The 23,459-nt window shown below is 45.8% G+C and overlaps 2 protein-coding genes across 2 annotated transcripts; one reads left to right on the top strand and one right to left on the bottom strand.

Moving 5' to 3' along the window:
* Positions 1-1,228: 1,228 nt before the first annotated feature.
* Positions 1,229-23,042, bottom strand: Rac1 (Rac family small GTPase 1). Its single transcript, XM_055598589.1, has 6 exons — positions 22,770-23,042; positions 13,851-13,922; positions 11,249-11,366; positions 3,889-3,951; positions 3,108-3,267; positions 1,229-2,852 (listed from the first exon to the last, which is right to left on the bottom strand). The coding sequence occupies exons 1-6, from the start codon at positions 22,802-22,804 to the stop codon at positions 2,722-2,724; spliced, it is 579 nt and encodes a 192-aa protein (XP_055454564.1). The 5' UTR covers positions 22,805-23,042; the 3' UTR covers positions 1,229-2,721.
* On the top strand, positions 12,658-13,091 carry LOC129670139 (H/ACA ribonucleoprotein complex subunit 3-like). The gene has a single exon (XM_055598590.1). It carries the CDS (start codon positions 12,658-12,660, stop codon positions 12,838-12,840), a length of 183 nt encoding a protein of 60 aa, XP_055454565.1. The 3' UTR covers positions 12,841-13,091.
* Positions 23,043-23,459: the final 417 nt, after the last annotated feature.

Below are 23,459 nucleotides of genomic sequence, written 5' to 3'. Positions count from 1 at the left end.
TGCAGAGGTGCTGACAGGAGGATCTGGGGCATTCTGGCCAGTCTAGCCAACCAGTGAACTTCAGGTTCAGTGAGAGATCCCAAGACAGGAAGTTTGGCAGTGTCCTCAGGGAACCAGAAGTGCGGCAGAGGCCGAGTTCTGTCACCACCTGGTACAGCTTGAAGCTGGAAACTCAGTTTGGGAAGAGGAGCCAGAGCTGTGGCTGAAAACTGGAGGTGAACATGAGAATTCAGACGGGAAAACAGTGGTGGCGCTCGCTTAGTCACAGCACTCGGGAGGCAGAGGCGACATGGACACACAAAAGGCTGGGGACCTGGAGAGCTGGCTCAGCAGCGAAAAACACTTGTTCTTGCAGAGGACCTAGGTTTGGTCCCCAGGATGCACATGGCAGCTCACAGCCATCTGTATATTCAGGCCCAGGGGATCCAAAGTCGTCTTCTGATGTCTGCGGGTACTGCGTACTAGTGGTACACACAGTTGAGCAGAGCACTCATAGGTCAAACAAAACAACCCAAAGTCCTGCCCCTGGAATGGGTCAGGCAGGGCTGGTACTTGTGTAGTCCTTACTTGCTGTGTTTTTAATTACTCATTGAACTCTGAGTAAAAGAAAAAAAGAATTGGGAGCTGGGCATGGTGGCACACACCTTTAAGCCCAGTGCTAGGGAAGTAGGGGCAGCAGGCTCTCTATGAATTACGAGAGCCAAAAAGACACAGTAAGGCCCTGTCTCAAAAGGAAAAGACATGCAGGTAGGCAGGTTGCTTTGGGGCCAGTGAAGGGGCTTAGTAGGTACGGGTACCTGCTGCCAAGCCTGACAGCCTGAGTTCAATCCCTGGGAGGAAGAGCACTGACTCAAGGCTGTCCTCTGACCTCATGTGCTGTGCCATGTGCGCATCCAGAAACGGAAGTGGTATCATTTTTAAAGCTTCAAAGTACAAATCAACAATGAAAGCCAATTCTAGCTGGTCATGAAACAATGGATGGGAATGTGGTCCATCCTGCCAAGCCCAAGCTCAGCTTCCCAGCAGGCAACTCTGGCACGTCTCCCACAGGCACAGGCTCAGGTGACACCCCCACTGTGGGCATCCTACATGAGCACCTCACCTAACCCTTTCCCTCTCTCTGTCCCTCCAGTGTAAAAAGCACATCTCCAACAATCCAGAGTTTTAAAGTGAGGCAAACACGCCAAGAGCTTGTTTGTCAAGTTCCAAAAACACAAGCATGACCAGATTTATGATTCAAGGATTTATTAAGTCATACATGCAAAACATACTGCTAACTGCATTAGCAAAAGATCAATGTAAAAACACTCCACAATTCTGCAACTGTCAATTGAAAAAAGTTTGTTCTAGTGGTTGAAGGACCCAACACTGTGTTCTTGCCAGTGAGTTAGGTTGTACAGAACAGCGTTAGCACAGCAGTTGACAGAACCTCACAGACCCAAAGGAACATCTCAGGCAGAGCCACGATGGGAAGCGTATCCACGTGGGTGAGGTCTAGCGGGGCAGCATTAGTCACATGACAGTGTTGGTACTCTGGCAAGACAGTGATGTTTAGAAGGTTCATAGTTTAAGAATATCTAAAATAGTTTAAAAACTGTAAAGCTGCAACACATGATTTTTACACCTAGTTACTAGAAAACTAAGGAAAGCACTTATCAGCTTTGAAGAAAGTAAGGTGAAAACAGGAATGCACTTCTACTAATCTACCAAAAGAAATCTTCAAATGCATTATCAGAAAGATCTTATAGTACAGGTCAGACATATTGCTCATTAAGAAAGGGGTCCTAAAGAAAAGCACTTGCTAAGTTAGCAACTGAGGACGGCCAGTTTAAATATGGATCAATGTCCCATCTGGGGAGGGATGGCAGTGTGGGGGTAGGAAAAGTTGGAGAGACACTGGTAAGACCGGCCATTTGTCATCTACTGTATTTGACAGAAATTAACCGTTAAAAATCTTTACCCGTGATACTTTTATTTAGTTGAATTACTCCATGTACAATGTAGTGTAATCTCTACTTCATATTAGTCAAAATACTGTCTTTATCCTTTGATCATGTCGTGTTTCACAGACTCCACCCAGCACACCCACGACTAGGAACAGAATACTTCATTAGAGGCAGCACGGGAAGCAGAGTTCTGTTCAAAGTCTGCAAAAGCTAGTCAACTGGTTATTTTAAAAAACTCACTATGAAACCAAAGAGCTGAGCTGTCACACTCATTCACTGTGACATACAGTACAAAGTTATGTAATGAACGTGGGCTGATAAGTTACAGTGCATCACATGGCAACGTGTCGTTAAGGAGGCTGCGCTGGGTCACACAGTCTGGAAACTAGACAGGGGCTGCACCCGACGCCAGAAGCTGCGCTCTTCTTAACGACAGAAGTCTCTCAACAGTTAAGCGCTTAAGTGTTCTCAGCACAACACAACTTAGTTCAAAAAGTATTTTGGCAATTCTTAATCTGAGCAAGAATAGGGGACTTTCAAAAATAAGGCTTTAAGAAGGCTTGTCATTTTAGGGCTGAATTTTAATAGACCGTAAGTTGGAATTCTTACATTTAAGACAACCTTAAAATTATTGACTGGTTCATTGGTTCAAAATGGTTTTATGGAAAAATTAATCTGTAACAAAAACTTGGCATCAAATGCGAAGGCTCCACCGTTTTTGAGCAAAGCGTACAAAGGTTCCAGGGACAGGACCAAGAACGAGGGGCTCAGACATTTACAACAACAGGCATTTTCTCTTCCTCTTCTTGACAGGAGGTGGACAGAGCACTGCTCGGATGGCTTCATCAAACACTGTCTTGAGACCCCGCTGTGTGAGTGCTGAGCACTCCAGGTATTTGACAGCACCTAGAGAAGACAGCCATAGGGGCAATGAGACACTCCACAGAGCAGTGACACTATACAGGGCAGGATTAGAACACAGTACCTCTGCTGAGCCAGCATGGTGCAGCTCAGCAACCAACTCTCACACCAATGCTAAGGCCAGCGAGGGCCTGGTTTGGCTGGTTGCCCAAACCAGAGACACCAAGCAGTCCTCTTTCAGGCGGACTCCTGCCACTTATCAGGACAGCAGAGCAAACACAAGAAAAGAGGATTTCATACCGATCTCTTTCGCCATGGCGAGCCCCTGTGGATAGGTGATGGGAGTCAGCTTCTTCTCCTTCAGCTTCTCAATCGTGTCCTTATCATCCCTAAGATCAAGCTTCGTCCCCACTAGGATGATGGGAGTGTTGGGACAGTGGTGTCGCACTTCAGGGTACCACTAGATGTGCAGAAACAAGGCGTGCCACTCTCCTGTACAGACTTCCTTCGCCCAGCTTCCATGCAATGAGTGCCAAACCTCCAGCCCCAGCTGGCCCTACCCTCACCCTGGCTAGCAAGGGCCCCAAAACAGAGGACAACACAACAGACTCCACCTGCCAAGGACCAGAAGAAAGGAGGAGACAAGAAAGGAGGGCAGAACAGAAAGCACCCCCAAAGGAAATCACTTCTATCTGTAGAAAAAGAAGTCTGCCTTCTAGGATCATCCTAGAAAACTCACCATCAACTCAGGATGAACATATATAAGACATAAAAGGTATGTCCATCATCTCCAGCATGGAGATAATCTCTACACCAAAAGGGTCCTTCACCCCTTTTTACTAAGCTGGAGCAGAAAGAAATAGTCACTAGACTGACTCTGAAATGCTTGTTACTATAGTGAGCAGAGCCTGCTTCCCACAGAAATTAAGCCATGGGCTTAACAACAGCCCACTCCCCAGTACAGTCCTAAAGCCAAGTTAAACAAGCCAAAATTCCCAGTAGCGCTTAGCATTCATTTTCCTTTTAATATTTCTTTCTGGGAGTGACATTATGCAACAATCTTTCAGTAAGTTCCACTTACCTTTGCACGGACATTTTCAAATGACGCAGGACTCACAAGGGAAAAGCAGATTAAGAACACGTCCTACGGAAAGGAAACACAGGCAGTATGTAGAGGGCAGTCTTACCCTGCCGGAGCGCTCTGCCTAAGGCTGACAGCAATGAGCTGTGCGAGGCACTGTGTGCCTACTGCTACCTGCAACTGGGCAGGCCCTCACTAGTCCACTTACCCCTCTAGCTGACCAGATGACTCCCAAACCACTGGCAAGCCGGCCAAGCAGGCTTCTTCCACTTTCCCTTGTGAGAGAGGGTGAGTGGAAGAGGAAACCGCCAGAAGCCTTCTGAGGCCAGGGAAGCATCAAATCACATTCCCAGAGGTCCCTTTCTACGCATGTCCAAATGGAAACCTAATTATCTGTAATCAACGCGGAAACTCTTCTGGAAGTCTCTCAGTCTCATGAATGGAGTCGACTTTAAATACACCATCTAACAAGACAGGCTTTTCATTAAGTCTCCACATGCACGTTAAGTGCATGCCTTCTGACATCACTGCCAGCATCTATCAGCCAGCTTGTCACTGCCCCCGGCACAAAATGGAGTTCAAGGATTTGCTCCCCAGCCCTCCAGCCCGGAAGGGAACTCAGTATGACATCTCCCAGCAGACAAGCACGCACCACCCAGCACTGCCACAGCTTCCCACGCACAGCCAAGGGCCTCTGGGAAGCCTGTGCCCAGGGCAGCACTGGCCCCAAAGAATGCAAAGGAAAAGCAGTGCAAGCGTGCTTACTTGAAGAGAAATTGCTGGCTAAATATAAAATATCTGAGTTTTTCTTCCTGTCTGATATTACACAAAAATAAAATTCTGATATTTACATGTATAAAATAACACCCAGTTTCTAAAATGCTAGGCTTATCAAGACATAGCCCTAGAAAAGGCAATTATGCTATTTTGTGAAATGTGTACAGTTGCCAAGCTACCACCTTAAACCATCCAGCTGGAATCTCGTACCTGAAAAGGAAAGAAACATCCCACACGGCAGCTTTTCATGAACAACATTGTTTACTTCACTGCTGGCACATGCACAAGCCTGTCAGAGAATCACCAGGGCCTCCCAGCATCCCAGTTGATTCCACACCCTCTCAAAGCACAGTTGGGTTAGCTCAACAGCGCTGCACAGTCGCCCACAGCCCACCAGAGGAACACCAGAGTTGAGAGGAAAGGGCCCTAGGAGTGGGGTTAGTCTGGCCCAGTGCAGAACCACCTACATGAGCACCAGGAGGACCCCTCCCCCCACACCTACACCTCAACCAGCCCAGAGAGGGCTTCCAGACAGCCCTCCTTTCACTTGGGAGGAGGGCTGCAAGCAGCTCATTGACCACTTCAATCAGCTGGCAGAGCAGGCACACTCCAGTGCAAGCTTAGTTCATCGAGTGAAACCGCTCCTGAGTGAATCAGATAAACAACACTCAAGGGACCCGAGGTCAGCAGTATCCTGGGAAGACTCAGTGAGGTGAGAGAAGAGACAAAGCTTGAGGCTAAAGTCAACTGAAGTCTTACATACGGCAATCGGCTTGTCTTTGCCCCTGGAGGTTCTATCTTTACCACTTGTGTCTCCAACCTAGTAATGCAGGAGAACTTTGCTTGAGTTCAGTACAAACTAAGAAATACAAAAATCAATAATATAACCTGATGGTTTTCATCAGAAATCTGTCTCTACACTCCTGAGGAATCCAAAGTTATACAATGTCTCAATTCACCTTAGAGAGCAAGAACCACAAAATCTTTATGCGGTGAAGCCTGGAGCTAAGAGACTGTCCCCTGCAGTTCAACAAGGAAGTCAAGAGAACACTGGGCCTGCCACCAAGACACTCTCATTGTGGTAGGTAGCACTTGCCAGAATTTAACACATCCCAGAGTTCAGAGTGTCCAGAAAGTGTCCCTTAACATAAAAAGGCATATTGATGGCATCCGTCAGTGGCAAGATCTTCAAAGAACTCTACAGTTCTCAGAGGCAAGCCAAAGGAAGCCTTAAAGATAGGTGAGGCACCTGCCCGTGGGCACAGTGAAACTTTTCAGAGCAGTGGGAGCCACCATGCTGGCCCATCAGCCTCCTCACGCAGCTCTGGGAGTGAGGTGTGGATTCAGTCTGGAGAGAGCTACTGAAATGAAAAACTAAGATTCCTTTGCAAGCTGAAAGTGCCACCACTTGGTGGCAATTTTGTAAGTGACAACCTTTTCCATTTCTATCATAATTCATCCTATTTGTTTCTATGTTCAGTAAAAACTGACAGGCTTATTCTCCCAATATGGAATTCCAGAAATTCTAACAAAAGACAAACAAGGGCACTATTTCATCTCACTCAAGCTTGTATTTATAATCCAAAGAGTAACAATTTGCAGACTCCAGGTTTCATCTATGGGCTATTTCTAAAGTTGTCCTAAGAACAGGACACAGTGTACCCCACCAAAAACCAGAACAATCCACACCGCTTCATCCAGCCAGTCAACAGGACAGGTCAGGGAGCAGATGGGGCACCCTCACTCACTCTACTCGCCTTAGCCCTCCAGCAGCATCTTCCAGATGAGGCAGAGGCAGGCGTAAGCGGTGCCATTGCTCCACTCCTCCTATGTACAAATTATCCCATCGGCCACCTCCCCTCTTCCTCCCTTTTCAGCAATCCTTCCCCCCTGCACCTAAGTTCAGCTTTCACTAAATCATCAGCTTCTAATGTCTTTTTCCTACCATCAATACCTTCCAACCTTGCTTTCCTGATACAAGTGAAGAAGGGGCTGTGCTACTGGGGTCTCCCTTTCTCAGGGGTCACCTGAGACTTCGCTACTATTTTGCTCAGATCACCAGGACACTTGTAATTATACCAGACACCCTACATGCCTTTAATGGAGTGTGAGCCTCAATAACTTCATTACTCCTGGATCAGCAACTACTTCTCCCTCTGCAGTCTAAAGTACAGTCAGGGATGAAGAGCAGTCTCGTTAGTAAAGTGCTTGCTGGGCATGAGGATCCCTGGGGTAAGCCCGAGGCCCAGTGAGAGGCCTGTCTCAAAAAAAAAAGAGAGAGAGAAAGAGAGAAAGGGAAGGGAAGGAAGGAAAAAAGGAAGGAAGGAAGGAAGGAGGCTCTTGAGAGACAACACCATAACCTGTCACACCCAGACACACACAAAAGCATACACCAACTACAGCTTGTCAGTGGTACTGTCCCCAGGATGAGCCAGCTAGCTGAAGTGAGACAGGGTGTAGCAAGAGGCGGCTGCAATCTCAGCACCACAGGAGTATGGCGGCTTTTCTTCTACTCTCTCCCAAACACTTCCTATCTTTATTTTAGGTTCACATTTGGATTTTTCTTTTTAATACAGGGATTCCATATGCAGGAACAGGACAGGGCTTATACACACAACAGAGAAAGCTGGGCAGGTGTTCCGAAGAACACACACTAGAAAAAAAGGCTCACAGCTCTTAACATCTGAGAGCTGGCCTGATGCTGACAGCGCCGACGGTGGAGGTGTTCCTGTAAACTCTAACAAGCTCCCAGGCCTCTGTGTGACAACGCTGATGAAATGCAACCACATGGAAATAAAGATTGGAAGATCATTTCCTAAACCCAAGGTCACTTCAAGAGACACGGAATACAAGGAGCTGCTTTTTCATACTTTCTAAGTAGGACTTCCTAAAACACAAGGTTGAGACAGCACAACCATCACACCCCCCGCAGTCCTGCACACCCCCATCATATAATATGGTCCTCAGTGGGTTTCCCTCATGGCACAGAGGGAATACAGCCTATTCTGGCTAACTGCAAGTAGTTTCTAGTGACTTCTGGCTGGAGGACCCAACATCTAACAGTCATCTTAACAAAGGAAACCCTTTGAAAATCAAAGTGGCACCAGGAAGTGGTGGTACAGGCCTTTAATCCTAGCCCCTGGAAGTGGAGGCTGGTGGATTTGAGTTTGAGGCCAGTCAGGTCTATCAAGCAAGTTCTAGGACAGCCAAAGCAACCCTGCAGGAAAACCAAACCAAACAATCAAAAGGAACTCAAAACTGTAGCTAGCTGTGAGTACTCATGACTGTAATACCAGGAGCCAGAGATGCGATGGCTTTGCTCTGTGATTATAAGGGCTACTCTTCCACAGCTGGGCCCAGGGTTGATCCCCAGCACTCCGTGGCAGCTCACAAACTTCCTAGGGATCTGATCTGGCCCCCATAGGCACCAGGCATGCACATGATATACACGCATACATACAGGCAAATATTCATGCACACAAAAACAAATACATGTTTAAAAAGAAACAGAAGCCATAATCGCAGCATTCAAAAGGACGGAACCAAAAACACTGTTAAGTTGCAGGCCACCCTGGACAACATACTGACGGAGACCTGTCTCAAAACAGAAACAATGGACACATGAAGTGTTAACATTTTTAGTGTGTCCCAAACAAACAAAAATCTTCCACTTGGTTCTTCAGAAGAATATCTGAACAGCTTTTTGTTTGCTTGTTTTGTTTTCTCTTTTGATTCAGGGTTTCTCTCTGTAGCCCTATCTGTCCTTGAACTCAAGATCTGCCTGGCTCAGGCTTCGAGTGCTGGGCTAAAACCATGAGCTACCACTGGCCAGCTCTGACCACAGTTTTAAGTAAGTCACATAAAAAGGCTATAATTATAGCTCAAGAGCCAAAGTCAGGACCATGTACTAGTCAGCACAGACAACAGAATAAGGTGCCAGCCTGGAAATCCTGGGTCTGCTTGTGGTATGGCAGTACAGCCCAAAGCAAGGCAGACTTCTGACCATTCACATTTGAGCATAACTTCCACATCTCAGGAAGTCTTAGCAGGCAAGTGTTTAGGTGCTAGCTGTGTGCTCTCCCCTCTGTCCCTAAGGACCTCCACCTCATCATCACTGGAATATGGAAAATTAGCAAAAACCTTGTCTTCCTCCTTCCTTACTATTAGGAAACTGTCTGCCTGCTATACACAGGTGAGACGTAACAAGTTTACAACACCCACCTTGAGTCTGGCCTCACACAATTACGGCTTATTCAATCTGGGAAGAGCCCACCTCACTTATCTATGATACTCAGCAGAGTCTGACTTCTGCCAAGTCACCTTTGACTTGCTAAGAATGACTCCCTTAGACAGAATGGCCTCACCCTACTCTGTACCCACTGAGTCACAATAGGGTGTCTCCCATTTCTCAGAAATCATGCCACACCCTTCCAGACACAGCCAATGGGCTGGGAGGAGGGAGAGAGAGAAAGAGAGATGATAGATAGATAGATAGATAGATAGATAGATAGATAGATAGACAGACAGACAGACAGACAGACAGACATTGCCATGTTTTAAAATACAGAATTATTCAGCATCCACTAGTCGCGGAGCATCTCTAAAAACACTAAAGACTGCAATCATCTCGTGACTGTGGGCTGATTTTATATACTTGATCAGTTAATCTTTAAAAAAAAAAAGAAAAAAAACCTTCCCTCTTACTTTTTTTATCTGTATTTGTTAACTAAAATCTAAAATTTGGCTACAACTCAATACAAAACCTACAGTTCAAACAGATTATCTGCAGTATTTCTGGTATCCTCTGACTGCAGAGAAAAGGCATGTTCTAACAGGTAAAACCATCACTAACAACGGGAAGTTCATTCAAAAACACAAGCTGTATAGACTGGAACTGATTCTTGACACTCCAAAGTAATGGCTGTGTAGGTTACGGCCGCCCAGTCAGACAAGGTTCAAAGTCTGCCTTTCTCTAAGCTGTCTCCCCCACTCCAAGCCAGACCTTCTAGTGAACAATAAGGGGCACTAAAAAGAGCACAAGTAATACTCACCCAAGGAAAACCCAAGCAGAGGCCATCCAATCAGTAAGGCGAAAGGAGCAACTGGGTACTAGAGGGTGCAGACTGTACCAGAACTGGTGTGCACACAGTATATATTATTTTACTGTGCTTTTGACACAAGGTCTCACTATACAGACTGGCCTTGAATTCACAGATCTACCTGCCTTTGTCTCCAAAGTCCTGAGATTAAAGGCTTGAACCAACAGCCCTGGTCTGAGATGTATTAGCTCAACTTATGCTAGTGGGAAGCAGCAGAGACCAGAGATGAAGACTGGGACTGCACAGCAAAGTACAATGCAGGACCTGAATCCAAGGCATTTGCTCTGTGGCCTGTCATGAATATTTAAGGCTGGTCACTTTAGCACCAAATTTGTTCTAAGATATACTTTTGCTTCCCTACTTCCCTATGCTGCTCTGTAGAAAGGCAAATGCTCTACCCTGAGCCACACCACCCTGGCCCTAAAACAGTCTCAATTGAGAACACAGATTAAGATAAGCAAGTGACATACATGTAACAACTGTGTTGCATCAGACACTCACTTCCAAGTTCTTACTGATCCTGCCAACCACTGCTCTAATTGGCTTTGGTAAATAATCAGTAAATAATCAATTATTTGGTTGCCTCATACAGAAGCAAAACTAATCTAAAAAAATGTTTTTCCTGTCTGAACACAAAGGTCTATTTTACAAAACTGAAACCTCAATCTACACTAAAGACTTAGTACTGAGACCAAGAACTATGTGCTTTATAAAAAGAAAAAAGTAGAAGTCCTAAGATAAATTCCTACTTCAGTTTAAAGAAACCGTGACTTTTATTCATTCATTCATTCATCTATTCATTCATCTATCCATCTATCTATCTATCTATCTATTTATTTTTTGGGCTCAGGGTCTCATGTGGTCCAGGCTGAAACTATGTAACCAAGGATGCCCTTGATCATCTTGCCTTCACTTCTGATTACAGGCACAAGCCACTAGTCCAGTTTATGTGATGCCAGGGAAGTAACTCAAAGACTGAATACCAGACAATCATTCTACCAACTGAGCAACACCCCAGCTCAAGAAACATTAATATTACCTGCTTAATTTGAATTTTTTGAGATAAAGTCTCAAACTGCAGGCCAAGCTGGCCCCAAACTTGTAGGAATGTCGCCTTAGCATCCCAAGTGCTTGTCGACAGGTATGAGCCAACATGTCCAACTAACTGCTTAAATTTATGTCACAGTGCAAAACCATCCTAAAACAAGCTGTCTTTCAAAGTAACTGCTGTTAAGAAAAGCTTTGCAAAACGAAAAGTAACATAGTACTGTTCTGTGTGTTGCCTTTAAACTAAGTAAAACAATTCAAAATAAAAAAGGCAGAATAACTGATAGACTCAAATTCTGGCTTGCTTAAAAGAAGCAAGCTTATTATTATAATAAGCTTATCACTTATTATTATCACAGACCCCAGTCACAACAAAAGCAGATCTATGAGCCCCGGACACATACTAAAACCCAGTAAAAATCAAGTGTGAGCCTTACTGTTTGCGGGTAGGAGAGGGGACGCAATCTGTCATAATCTTCTTGTCCAGCTGTGTCCCAAAGGCCCAGATTCACTGGTTTCCCATCTACCATAACATTGGCAGAATAGTTGTCAAAGCTGTAGGATGGACAAGAAAAGGTTAGTCACATACATGGGGACTAAGTCCCAGTCCCACAGTTCTGTAAAAGGATGGACCTGGAGCTATCAGCCCAGAAAACATCCTTGAGGGATGAGAAGCCTGGAGGGAGTAGGACACAGGGAATCAACCACACACACCAGAGATGAGAAACAAAGGACAGGCTACTAACTTACCAGGAAACAAATACAAGACCAAGTAAGCTCTGCTTTAATATCTTTAATCTGCACGGAAGAGAACACGGACGGAGTCCCTCTTCCAAATCCGATGTGTCATGTTCTCATGTACATATTTTGTTCACTTTCAACCAAAGTCTTTAGTTAAAGTATACATGCAAAGTCACCTATGCTCGAGGCCAAAGAGCAGAGGTGCAACAAAACCGATCTAGATTTTAGAAGCTGCCAGCTTTTCAGAGTACACCTGACCATATAAATGTGTAAATTAGCCTGAAATTACTACAGACAAATTAGTTAACTACAGAAAGTGACAACCCAGAAAAGCCTAACAACTAACGAGAGGAAAAGTCATTATTTAAAGTTCTGTAATCCCAGCATTAAGAAACTGAGGCAGGAGGATCACTAATATTTCAAGGTCAGCTTCACCTACAGAGCAAAATCTTGTCTCAAAACAACAACAAAATGCTACTGGTATCACTGATTACTCAAAAACAAAACCAAAAACCCAAAGGCTTGAAGCAGGATCAGGTCAGGAATTTAAGGACAGACTGAGCTCTCAAAAAAAAAAAAAAAACAAAAAACAAAAAAGCTACACAATTTTATGTGTTTTGCTGGCATGTATGTATGTTATACAGCACATGTGTTTGGTGCCCATGGAGTTCAGGATAGCCCCTGAAACTGGAACTGCTATGTGGGTGCTGGGAACCAAACCCAGATCCTCTGAAAGAACAGCCAGTTCTCAGCCAGAGTCATTTTTCCAGCCCTAAGACAAGTATCATCATACATCAGTCTTAAGGCAAAGGGCTAGTATTATTATTTGTAGTACTTAAGAATAGAGGGTCTTGGGGCTGAAGAGATGGCTCAGCAGTTAAGAGCAATGACTGTACTTCCAGAGGTCCTGAGTTCAATTCCCAGCAACTACATAGCAGCTCACAACTGTCTGTAACTCCTGTTCTGGGAGATCGAACACCCTCACATACATGCAGTCAAACACCAATGTACATACAATAAAAATAGATTAAAAAATAGAGGCTCGGCACTCCGGGGAAGGCGGCTGGCTGTATATTGGTTGGCGTCTGTCTGCTGCGGTGCAGTCATGATTCCCCAGTATCACCTCAACGAGCAGGGCGATTGCGTCTATACGCTGAAGAAATTTGACCCTATGGGGCAACAGACTTGCTCTGCTCATCCTGCTCGGTTCTCCCCAGACGACAAATACTCAAAACACCGAATCACCCTCAAGAGACGCTTCAAAGTGCTTATGACCCAGCAACCATGACCTGTCCTCTGAGGGTTCGTTAACCTCTTGAGCTGCCCCCCCCCCCCCCGGCCGATTATCAGCAATCAAATGTCTCAATCCTGAGCCTCGAAGCCTTCCCCTGCTGTTTGGAATGCTATCTTATCTTAACTACGTGATTGATTCGATAGTGATGGGCATCGCCCATAAAAGGAACAGTCTTAACTTTTTTTTTTCTTTCATGTTTTGACTTACTGCCTGGTTATTAAAGATACAATAACTTAAAAGTTAAAAAAAAAAAAAATAGAGGCTCCTTTACTAAAGCAAAGTTTACACTAATGTGACCGACCACAGCAGCCTTTATGAAGATAACGGCAGGCATGGTGGTATACACTGAGAGGCAAGATAATCAAGAGTTCAAAAACCAGCCTAGGCTTTACATTAGAACCCAGAGGTCTCCCGAGGGTCTGAGCCATCACGGTGTTCTGGATGCAGACATGAGGACAGAACTCTGCAGCATGCTGAGGCTCAGAGTGAGCCATCAGTGAGAAAAGCACTTTTTCTTCCCATTCAACAACTAGGCAACCCATACGGAATTAGCAGCCCAAAATCCAACTCAGCCCCACATGGCACCCTAGATTCAACCCTACAGCCCTGCAACAGTGACATGGAGCCAACCAATGAAAAGGTCAATTAAACTTAATGTAACACTCCGTGCTGCAGCTGCCACAGAGCTGTTATCAGACACCGCTATGCTGAGGCTCTGGTCTTCTTTACATCTCCCAGCCTATGCTCTTCACAGTTAATTTTCTTTTGTTTCCTAAATGTCTAAAAATCAAGCAGGAAACTGTATATCCCCTCATATAAGGAAATCATACATTAAATTGACTCATTTTTTTTAAAACTCTCAATACCTAATAATTAGATTCCAGTCGATGTTTCAGAGGAAAATAAATACTATTAGTTCTTATGCGATTGACAAGGGCTTTACCGCAGAAGAGAAAAAAACACATCACAGGTAAGTTGGTTCCCGACCCAAGGAGCATACTCACACAGTGGGGATGTACTCTCCAGGAAATGCATTGGTCGTGTAACTGATCAGCAGGCAGGTTTTACCAACAGCTCTGAAAGGAGAAAAAAGGGCTTCTTAGTCAACCTGGACACAATCCTGGCTTCTACTATTCTGCTACCATAATCTAGAAAAGGCCAGGAAACAGATATATCACATCCATAAGTGTAAACAAATGAGTTTCTGTAACATTTAACACTCCACACACGTTTTTATCTTAAACCAATCTAAACCTTTGTACTTCTTAGGATGGCAGACTCAGCAACCTCCCTTTCTGTGAAAGTCTGTGGTGTCTGGACCAGCACTCAAGAAGCATGTGTGAAGTACTGGACCCCGAGAACAGTTAACACAAAGTTCTTCCAGAACACGTCACTCGTGTGTTACTAGTATGTGAACACGGCTGCCTCTGCAACCTGCAGTTATTTCAAGTACTGATTGATGTTCTGCCGCTAAGTGGCAAGGCTCTGAAGCGCCCATGCCCCAGCCCCCAAAGCCTGCCCCTAACAGAGTGCAGCCAGTTACGCAGCACAGGGCTCACACTCACAAGCTAACATCAAGTTAGTCAAGGGCACAGGGATGGAGTAAACTTCTCAAACAGCTGGAGGAGAGAACAGAAGAGAAAAGTGCAGAAATAAGTACCTTAAGGGGACAGACTATTACTTGTGCTCCCTCAGATAGAAGGGAGGGTACTGTTTAAAAAGCTCCCAACCACCTGAAATACTGTTTTGAGACTATTACTAAAAATAAAGATTGTCGCACGTTTGCAAACAAATAAATAAAATCTCTCTCACCCAGTCCCTATCTGACTTGAGGGATACCCTGAAGTCTCAGTTTCAACAGTCCTCTGTAATGAGCCCAGCTCCTCACTGTCTTCTGCTGATTTACTAAGGTCAGGATGACACACTAGTATTGACTTGAAAGATTTTGCTGTTCAGCATAGGCCACCGTAGATTGGGGTTCACTAACCAGAACTTTCCTTCCGCTCTTTGGGACTAAGGGCAGGAGCTTAACCACTCAGTCCTGCCAGTACTTGTCTGACTCGGAACAGTATAAAGGACTTCATGAAGCTGGAACTCTCCACCCTCAAGATCTCACTGTCAAACATTACATCATCGGCAGGTAACTTCCAATCCCTAACGGCTTTCGAAACAGAAATGACTCATTAGACATTTATCTTGTGAAAGGCTTACAATGTCAAAACAAACCTGTATGAGCAAGAACTTAAGATCTAGGGAGGCCTAGAGCTGAGATTTAGAGCAGCTCATTTACCTGCAGCAATTTCTGGCACATCTGACCCTCCTTTTTCTGTCTCAGTTTTCTTGCTGGTAAGCAGATGCACTCAACTACAGGGAAGGAAGGAGGGAAGGAGGGAGGGAAGGAGGGAGGGAGGGAGGGAAGGGGGAAGAAAGGAAGGAAGGAAGGAAGGAGGGAGGGAAGGAAGGAGGGAAGAAACGATGGAAGGAGGGAAGGAGGGAGGGAGGGAGGGAGGGAGGGAGGGAGGGAAGGAAGGAAGGAAGGAAGGAACGAACGAACGAACGAACGAACTAGATGCTGCAGGAAACAAGACTCAAGGACTGGCCAGAGTCCCAGGTCTGTCTGGGCTACACAGTGAGTTCCACTCTCCCTAGGGCTACTTACAGAGAATCTGCTCTAAACAAACCAATAAAGCACAGCATGGAAAGGGGTGGAGGATAAAGAGAAAATAATAGGGCAAGGGTGATCAAAATACATTCCATTCGTATATGGATAAGTCGGTGAAAGCTCTTGGTACAAAACATACACTGATTAAAACAAGAAAATCTCAGCTGGGGCTGTAGCTCAGTGGTAGAACGTCTTCCTTGCACACACAACACTGCATTCAATCCCCAGCACTTCATCTTCCTCCCGTCACCATCATGCTGCACAGCAAGCTGGGCAAGCCTTCTGTACCAGACCTGGAGGCAGCTAAAGGCATCATCTTCGAATGGCTTGGCTGGGAAGGTACTGGCAAAACCTGGCTTTGAGAATTTTGTTGTTATCTGCAAGAATGTGTGTGTGTGCACACCACACATGTCACATGGTGCATGAGGAGACACAGGAAAAATTAAAGGCATCAGTTCTCAACCTGTGGGTCGTGACCCCTTGGCGGGGGGGGGGTCCACAGGTGGGATTAGTGTTTAGAATGATCCTTTCACAGGGGTCCCACCATAGGTATCTCAGGGATCCAACTCAGGTGTCAGACTTGTAAGCCAGTACCTTCACCTACTAAAATGGTCTCACTACACAGCCCTAATGGTCTTGAACTCACTATGTAGACCTGGCTGATTTTGAATTTGTGTCCATCATGACCCTGTGACCTGCCTCCTCAGTGCTGGGGTTACAGTTGTGAGCCACCACACACGGCTGGGAATGAGTGCAATTCTTATCATTACAATTTATGTTCTACAAAAACATCACTATAGGGATGGTGATGGAGCTCAGGTGGCCTCGCATGCACCAAGTCCTGGGTTTGATCCCAACACTAAATAAAACCAGGCATGGTGGCACATGTCTGCAATCCTAGTACCCAGGAGGTAGCAACAAGGAGTATAAGAAGTTTAAGGTCACAGCAAGTGTGAAGCAAGCCTGGGTTATGTGAGAGGCCATCTGTGGACTTTTTACTATACTGTTAATTTAAAAATGGATTAGCATAAATAGAAAGGTTATTATCCTTCTCTTAGTGTATTTACTCATTGCTTGTAAACTCAAGGCATAAATCAACTCGAGGCCAAAGCCAACATATGAACTATAGGAAGTAACATCAAGAACATGTCCACATGAGGAATGGAAGCCATTATCTGGTCGGAGCCATGACTGACATGCTGCAAGATTTCTGGAAGAATATCTCCCTTGGACTTTTCTAAATGTGTATGCTTAAATGCTCAGTTCAACCTCCTTATAACCTTTAAAATCTAGAAAGGAGCTGGGTGTAAAGACCCCTGTCTACTCTATACTGGCTCTTCCTGCAGCGCATGACAATACTATTTTCTAACCTATCTGCACTTCCTGCCCTGTCCTGCAGAAAGGACCAAGTAGAGACCACTAGTCATTTCCGTTCCTACTGAAGTCTTCATTTTTCTGTTAAGAGAACTTTGTACTGCCAAGCATGGCACACGCCTGTAACTCCAGCCCTCAAGAGGCAGAGGCAGGGGATCTCTGTGAGTTCAAGGCCAGCCTGGTCTATAAAGTGTAGCCAAGGCTACACAGAGAAACCCTGTCTCAAAAAACAAAACAAAGCATACAAAGAGGCTGGTGAAATGGCTCTGTGTGCAAGAGCCCATGCTGCTTTTGAATCCCAGCATTCACATCAGAGGGCTGACAGTGCCTCCAACTCTTTCTTGCAGCCATCTGTGTCCACGCATACACAACACAGACAACTCTTATATACAAATAAAAAATTTAAAGGTGTATAAGAACATTGGGTGTGTAATCCCAGTACTTGGAAGTGTTCCCCCTCCCCCAGGCAGGGTCTCTGTGTATAGCCATGGCTGTCCTGGACTGGCTTTGTAGAACAGGCTGGCCTCGTACTCAAGAGATCCTCCTGCCTCGTCTCCACATGCCTGCGTGCTGGAATTACAGGAATGCACCACCGAACCCAGCCACTTGAAGTCTTAAAGGAAGGATTTCTTCATGTTTAAGTCCTGCATGGGCTACATAACAAAATCCTACCCCAAAAGAAAAGAGACCTTCATGAGCTCTGGCACAGTAGTAGAGAGCTTGCCTAGCATACACAATCTCCTCAATTCCATCCCTCAACTCCATGATGGAGTGTAGATCTAAAAAGAGTAACAACTTTGTAAATGGTCTTTTAAGACAAAATGCTCCTAAGACTGAAAAACTGGACTCATCCAATAACAACTGTAAACCATATGCAGATCAGGTAATACTGTCGAAAAGCACACAGATCTAGCCAACAATCTTAAGGGCCGAGCATGGTGATGCACACCGGTCTAGCTCTTACAAACCAGAGTTCAAGTCTAGCCTTGGGTACACAGGGAGTTTGGAGGCTACCCTAGGCTACATGAGACCCTGATTCAAAAATAAGGTGGGGCAGGAGAGACGGCTCAGAGGTTAAGAGAGCTTGCTGTTCTTCCAGGCCTCAAGTTTAGTTCCCCGCTCCCACATAAGACATACATGAAGTCAAACACCAATGTACATAAAAAGAGAGCAGAATTCAAGTACTTGTAAAGTAGGTCAAAATAAACACAGAAGTCTGCATCACAAGAAAGCAAATTCATGGGTCATACCATCACTGTTCAATGGAAGCAGAGTAAAATGTGTCCAGTCCTGTAAGGATGACATCAGAAGAGGCTGAACTAACAAAATTCCTGGACAGCAATGCCTAAGTTAGACACTGTACCAAACAGACGACCAGCCCAATCTATATGCAGACAAGAAGGAAACACAAAACATTTGCTTGTTAGCCTTCTGATCAACCAAAACTAAACGAATACTATTAAAAACTACTGAGTTGGGGCTGGAGAGGTGGCTCAGTGGTTAAGAGCACTGTCTGCTCTTCCAAAGGTCATGAGTTCAATTCCCAGCAACCACATGGTGGCTGACAACCATCTATAATGTGAACTGATTCCCTCTTCTGGCAGGTGTAAATGCAGATAGAACACTCATATACATAAAATAAATAAATCTTAAAAAAAATTAAAAAAAAAAAAAGCCCACCGAGTTAAAAAAACAAAAACACTGAGTTAGCTGTGCTCGCATGTCTCTGCAATCCCAGTACTCAGAGGTGGAGGCAAGAGAACAGAGCTAGAGGCCAGGGTGGGTGGGAATGTAGTGAAGTAGAACACTTACCTACCGAATGTGAGGCCCTAGGTTTAGTCCATCACATCAGAACAAAGAAAAAAGGGGGGGGGAGGTAAGAACGCTGGCTCAGTGTGGCTCAGCACATGCCACACCATCAGCAAGAAAAGCACACAGTTGTTTTCAGAAAGACCATCTGACAGTAAGTTTTCAATCTCTATTTTACATCCACTGTCAATTAACTACTGAACAGCAACTAACTCAACAGAAGAATACAAGCTGACCGATCTAACATGGTTGTAACAGTATTTTTAACTGTAATTCCTCAAAACTTTTAAATAAGAACGTTCATAATTTGTATGACCTCAATAAGACTGTTATCACTTGGCTTTTAGCCCTGTAAAACTTAGTAACTATCTGTGACATTAGGCTTGACAGCTTTAAATTTCTCAGAATAAAAGGCATTCCAACTGTACCTCAGGAATATAGTTTATTTGATAAAAAGCAGAAAAATATTATTGGCATGAAAAGTTATGTACCTACACCTCTAAATTGGTGGTTCTCAACCCTTCTAATCCTGTAGCCCTTTAAGCCAGTTCCTCATGTAATGGTGACCTTCAATCAAAATTATTTTCGTTGTGACTTAACTGTAATTTCGCTGTTATGAACTGTAAAGTAACTATCTGATATGCAGGATAACTGACATTCAATCCCAAGGGGGTCATGACCCCAGGTTAGGAACCACTGCTGTAAACCAATGTTTGCTATACACTGCCCTTCGGAGTGTGTATTTCAATCTTTTGATAAATGCACACTTCCCTTCTGTCATTCAGCCCTAACGATATCAGTGTCAACTACAGTATGAGAAGGTACAGAGTGGGGATGTAGGGAAATGCTCACTGGTTAAGAGTGCTGGCTGTTCTTGCAGAGGACCCAGGTTTAATCCACAGCGCCCACCCGGCAGCTCCTTACATCTCTAACTCCAGCTCCAGGGGATCCAATGCCCTCTCTTCTGGCCTCCTTGGACATCAGACACACATGTGGTGCAGATGTAAAACATGCAGGTAAAACATTCTTACACATTCAGTATTTTTCCCCCTCAAGTACAGTTAGAAGTGGTGATGTACACTTTTAATCCCAGCATTTAGGAGGAGGAGACAGGCAGATCTCTGTGAATTCCAGGCCAGCCAGAGACATACAGGTGAAACTCCATTAAAAAAAAAAAAAAAAGTCCACCGGGGCAGAAAGATGGCTCAGTACATAAAGGTAAGCCTGACTACCAGAGTTCAATCCCTGGGACCCATGTGATGGAAGAAGAAAACCAACTCTTTCAGCTTGTCCTCTGCCCATCACACCCTTGCCATGGCAATGTGCTTTCCACACAGTAAATAAACATAAAAATAATGAAGTTGTTTTTTAAGAAAACTGAAAAATTCAAGGCCAGGAATCTTTATGTCTAACATTCATCACAGACCCTCACAGTAAAACCAAACAAATTAAAAGAAAACCACAGTAACAATGGGAGCCAGCACTCACTAAGCACTCCACAAGGACCAGGCACTTAGGAGCCTCTTAACAGTCGGCATTGTGTTTAACTTTCCCCTGAGGATTCTCTCTTGAGGAAAGAATGATATGCTGAGGGTTACTCCAAAAGTTGAAAAAAAAGTAGTGTGGGAAGGAGGGGAGACTGCAAAGATGGCTCAGCAGTTAAGAGTACTGGCTGCTCTTCCAGAGAACCTGGTTCCAGTCCTAGAACCCACCTAGTGGTTCACCAAGGCCAGTAACTCCAGTTTCAAGGGGACCCTCTGCTGGCACAAGCATAAGGCACAGACACACATGCAAAACATCCACACACATTAAAAAAAAAAAAAAATTAAAAAGAAGTTGTGGGAATCCTAAGGAAGGATCCAGACTCCACAGTAGACATTCTTTTGTAGAATGTCTACTAGATTTTTTTTTAAGCCAGTAACAAGCTTTGATATCTCTCAGCTGTTCAGGACTTGCCAGGAAGCATAGGGCCCTAAGTTCCAACTCCAAAGGGGGGGGGGGGGGAAGCTACACTATATCAGTATCGAATAAACTTCGTTTTAGCAAACCTGTTCCATGTGTATTTCAGTCTTAGAAATTTTCAAACACTATGGTTTGGTACTGAATTAACAACAATTTACCTTTTTTTAAAAAGTAATTTTTGATAAGTCTTTCAATGTATTTTGATCATATTCATCCCCACTCCTCCCCCTACTTCCTCCTTCCAACTTCACCACTTAAAAACTCACCTAGTCCAATCTGTGCTGCCCACATAGTCATGGGTGTGGGGCCATCCACTGGAGCTAGGTGGACCTAGCAAGGGCCACACCCATTAAAAACACAGCTCTCCCACCCCTAGCAGCCATCAAGGGACCATCCCACCTAGGCCTAGGCCCTCTCTGCCCTGGGCTAGGATCTTGTACAGCTGCTGCTGAGTTCACTGGTCCAGAAAATACTGTTTCCATCGAGTGTCCCTGACCTCTGGTTCTTATAACCTCTCTTCTTCCTCGATGGTCCCTAAGCTTATTAGAAAACTAGGAATGTCATAGTACTTCACAATCCAAACTGCTGATACAACATTTTTAACTTTTAAGGGAAGTTCAGATAACTTTCAAACGTTCTCCAGAAAAGATGATATGTTTTAGTTCACTCACAATACCAACAGGAAAAAAGAAATCAAAAAGAAAGTAAAGTAAGCAAGCCTTAAAGCAGGCCTGGTGACTCACGCCTGTAAGCCCAACAATTCCAAGGCTATGAAAGGAGAATAATCGAGGACCAAGACAGTCAGAAGCCAGGATTTACACAAAAAGCCCTTACCTTGGCAAAGAACTTCACTTAAACTGCTTTCTTTCATTACCTAACTAACTATACCAAGAGACAAAATAAAGCTTTCTTTTAGGAGGAAAAGGAAAGCATACACATTCCTACTCAATGGAATTCCAATGTGTAGTTATATACACTGAACCGTGTTCCTAAGACTTCCTGTTTGTGAAACAAATCCCACAGACTGACTTGTTACCAGAACAAATAAATAAATGAAGTTGTCTGACCGTTGGGCTGAATTAGTTACAAGGACAATCCCAAACGCCTGGTGCAGCTACGTAAATACGCTGAAGAAGTGATCATAAACCCAGGGGCTGCGATTCAGGAAAGACGGTCCTCACTGCAAGCGAGGAAGACATCCACCAAGTTTGCAGCGCGTTATGCTGAACTTGAAAATGTACCAGTTGCATTCTGCGTTTGAGGAAGCTGGCAGTAGTAAATCTCCAAGCTTCCTCGTTAACACGAGCCCTACACAAGCCACGCTGAGACGCGCGATTTTGCTCCGATTACACTGAGATTCTTGTTTCTACCGAAGGGTGAAAAAAAAAAAAAAAAAAAAGCTGCATAAGACCAGTCTTGTCTCCCTGAAGGGCCTGAAACCATCACGGACAGTCAAGAAAATAATTGCCTCCAGTCATAAGGAGCTGGATCTGCTTCGTCCAGAAGACTTTTTTTTTTTTTTTATGACCACACCAACGTTCAATGACAGTCCTATCGCTCTCGCACTCCTTCAGCCAGCATTCTAGTAACTTTCTCGGCGCAAAGTGTGAAACAACCAAGTCCGTTCCTAAGTTCCAGGTCACCCAAGTGACCGGTGCAAACATGCATCAAATAGGACCGACTTGGGGGCTGCCGTTACCTATCCCAGTTCTCGGGGGGGGGGGGGGGGGGAAACGGGGTATCCTGAGTTAATGAAGAGACTAGACTTCCCCTTCTAAAAAAAAAAAAAAAAAAATCTTTCAAAGAAAAATTCTTCAAACCAGCCTCGCCTATGTGCCAACGAGAGCCGGGCGACGGGCGGTGTCCGGCCCGCGAAGAAAGCAGGAGGGGTGGAGTTCCCTCTTCCCTCCGGCCGACTCGCCCAGGCCCTCCCCCAACCAGAAGCCGGAACCAGGCCCGGGAGGGTGGGAGGCCCGCGACCCCCCCCAGAAGGCCGGGCGCGAGCTCTACGCCAGCCCGAGGCTTTTCGGGCCTGCGGGGACCCGGGTGCCGCCCGCCCCCGAGGTCGCCGCGGAAGACGCCCCCTCCGCAGCCCCCGGCAGAGCCGTGCACTCACCCGTCTCCCACCACCACACACTTGATGGCCTGCATCTGGGCCGCTCCGTGGGCCGCGGCGGCGGCGGCCGGTCACTGAGGCGGGAAGCGGCGGGCTCGGGAAGCGCGGGGGCGGCCGGGGCGAGGCTGCGGGCGGCGGGGCGCCGAGTGCCGGGACCGCTGTCCACGCCGCCTGGCCCTCAGCGCACTGGGAGGCGAAGCCCAGCGGCAGCCACCACCCAAAGCTGAGGAAAACTGCAGAGAAACAGGAAATGGCCGCTCCACTCACATCCGGCCTCCCCTCCCCCTCGGTGCCGTCGACGCAGCTCCCAGGCTCCGGGCGGGGCCGCTCCCGCCCGCGCAGGGTCGGGCTTCCACCGGCGTTCGGGAACGCTCGGGAGAGCTCGGAAGCAGTCGGCTCCAGCAGGCCAACGCGCCTCCAGGAGCCGCGGGGCGGGGCGTCCGCCATCTTGGCACTTGGACGCGTCTCGGGCGGGACCGAGTTTGGGAAGGTCTTCGCTTCTGATCGTCGGGTCACCAGTTCGGGTCTCTGGGAGGGCCCTCCTGTCGCACCCACTCCTGCTAACGGCGTGGGGAGATTCTTGAGCGCCCTTGTTATGTGAGAACTGCAATGCGGTGTGATGTAAGGTCCTTCTAGAAAATTCTACGTAAGCTTGGGCCACAGTGAGGTCCTGTCCCTTGAGGAAATTGC

The sequence above is a fragment of the Psammomys obesus genome, unplaced genomic scaffold, assembly GCF_907164565.1.
Source record: "Psammomys obesus unplaced genomic scaffold, mPsaObe1.curated_primary_1811, whole genome shotgun sequence".
Lineage (NCBI taxonomy): Eukaryota > Metazoa > Chordata > Mammalia > Rodentia > Muridae > Psammomys > Psammomys obesus.
The sequence above is the reverse complement of the archived record's forward strand: the minus strand, read 5'-3'. Positions and strand labels throughout refer to the sequence as shown.

Excerpts from the sequence above, each read along its gene's own strand:
- LOC129670139 (XM_055598590.1), top strand. The coding sequence starts at position 12,658 with ATGATTCCCCAGTATCACCTCAACGAGCAGGGCGATTGCGTCTATACG.
- Rac1 (XM_055598589.1), bottom strand. The coding sequence starts at position 22,804 with ATGCAGGCCATCAAGTGTGTGGTGGTGGGAGACGG. Across the intron at positions 11,367-13,850 it reads GGAGAGTACATCCCCACTGT|CTTTGACAACTATTCTGCCA; the intron begins GTGAGTATGCTC and ends TCCATCCTACAG. Across the intron at positions 3,268-3,888 it reads TTGAAAATGTCCGTGCAAAG|TGGTACCCTGAAGTGCGACA; the intron begins GTAAGTGGAACT and ends CTGCACATCTAG.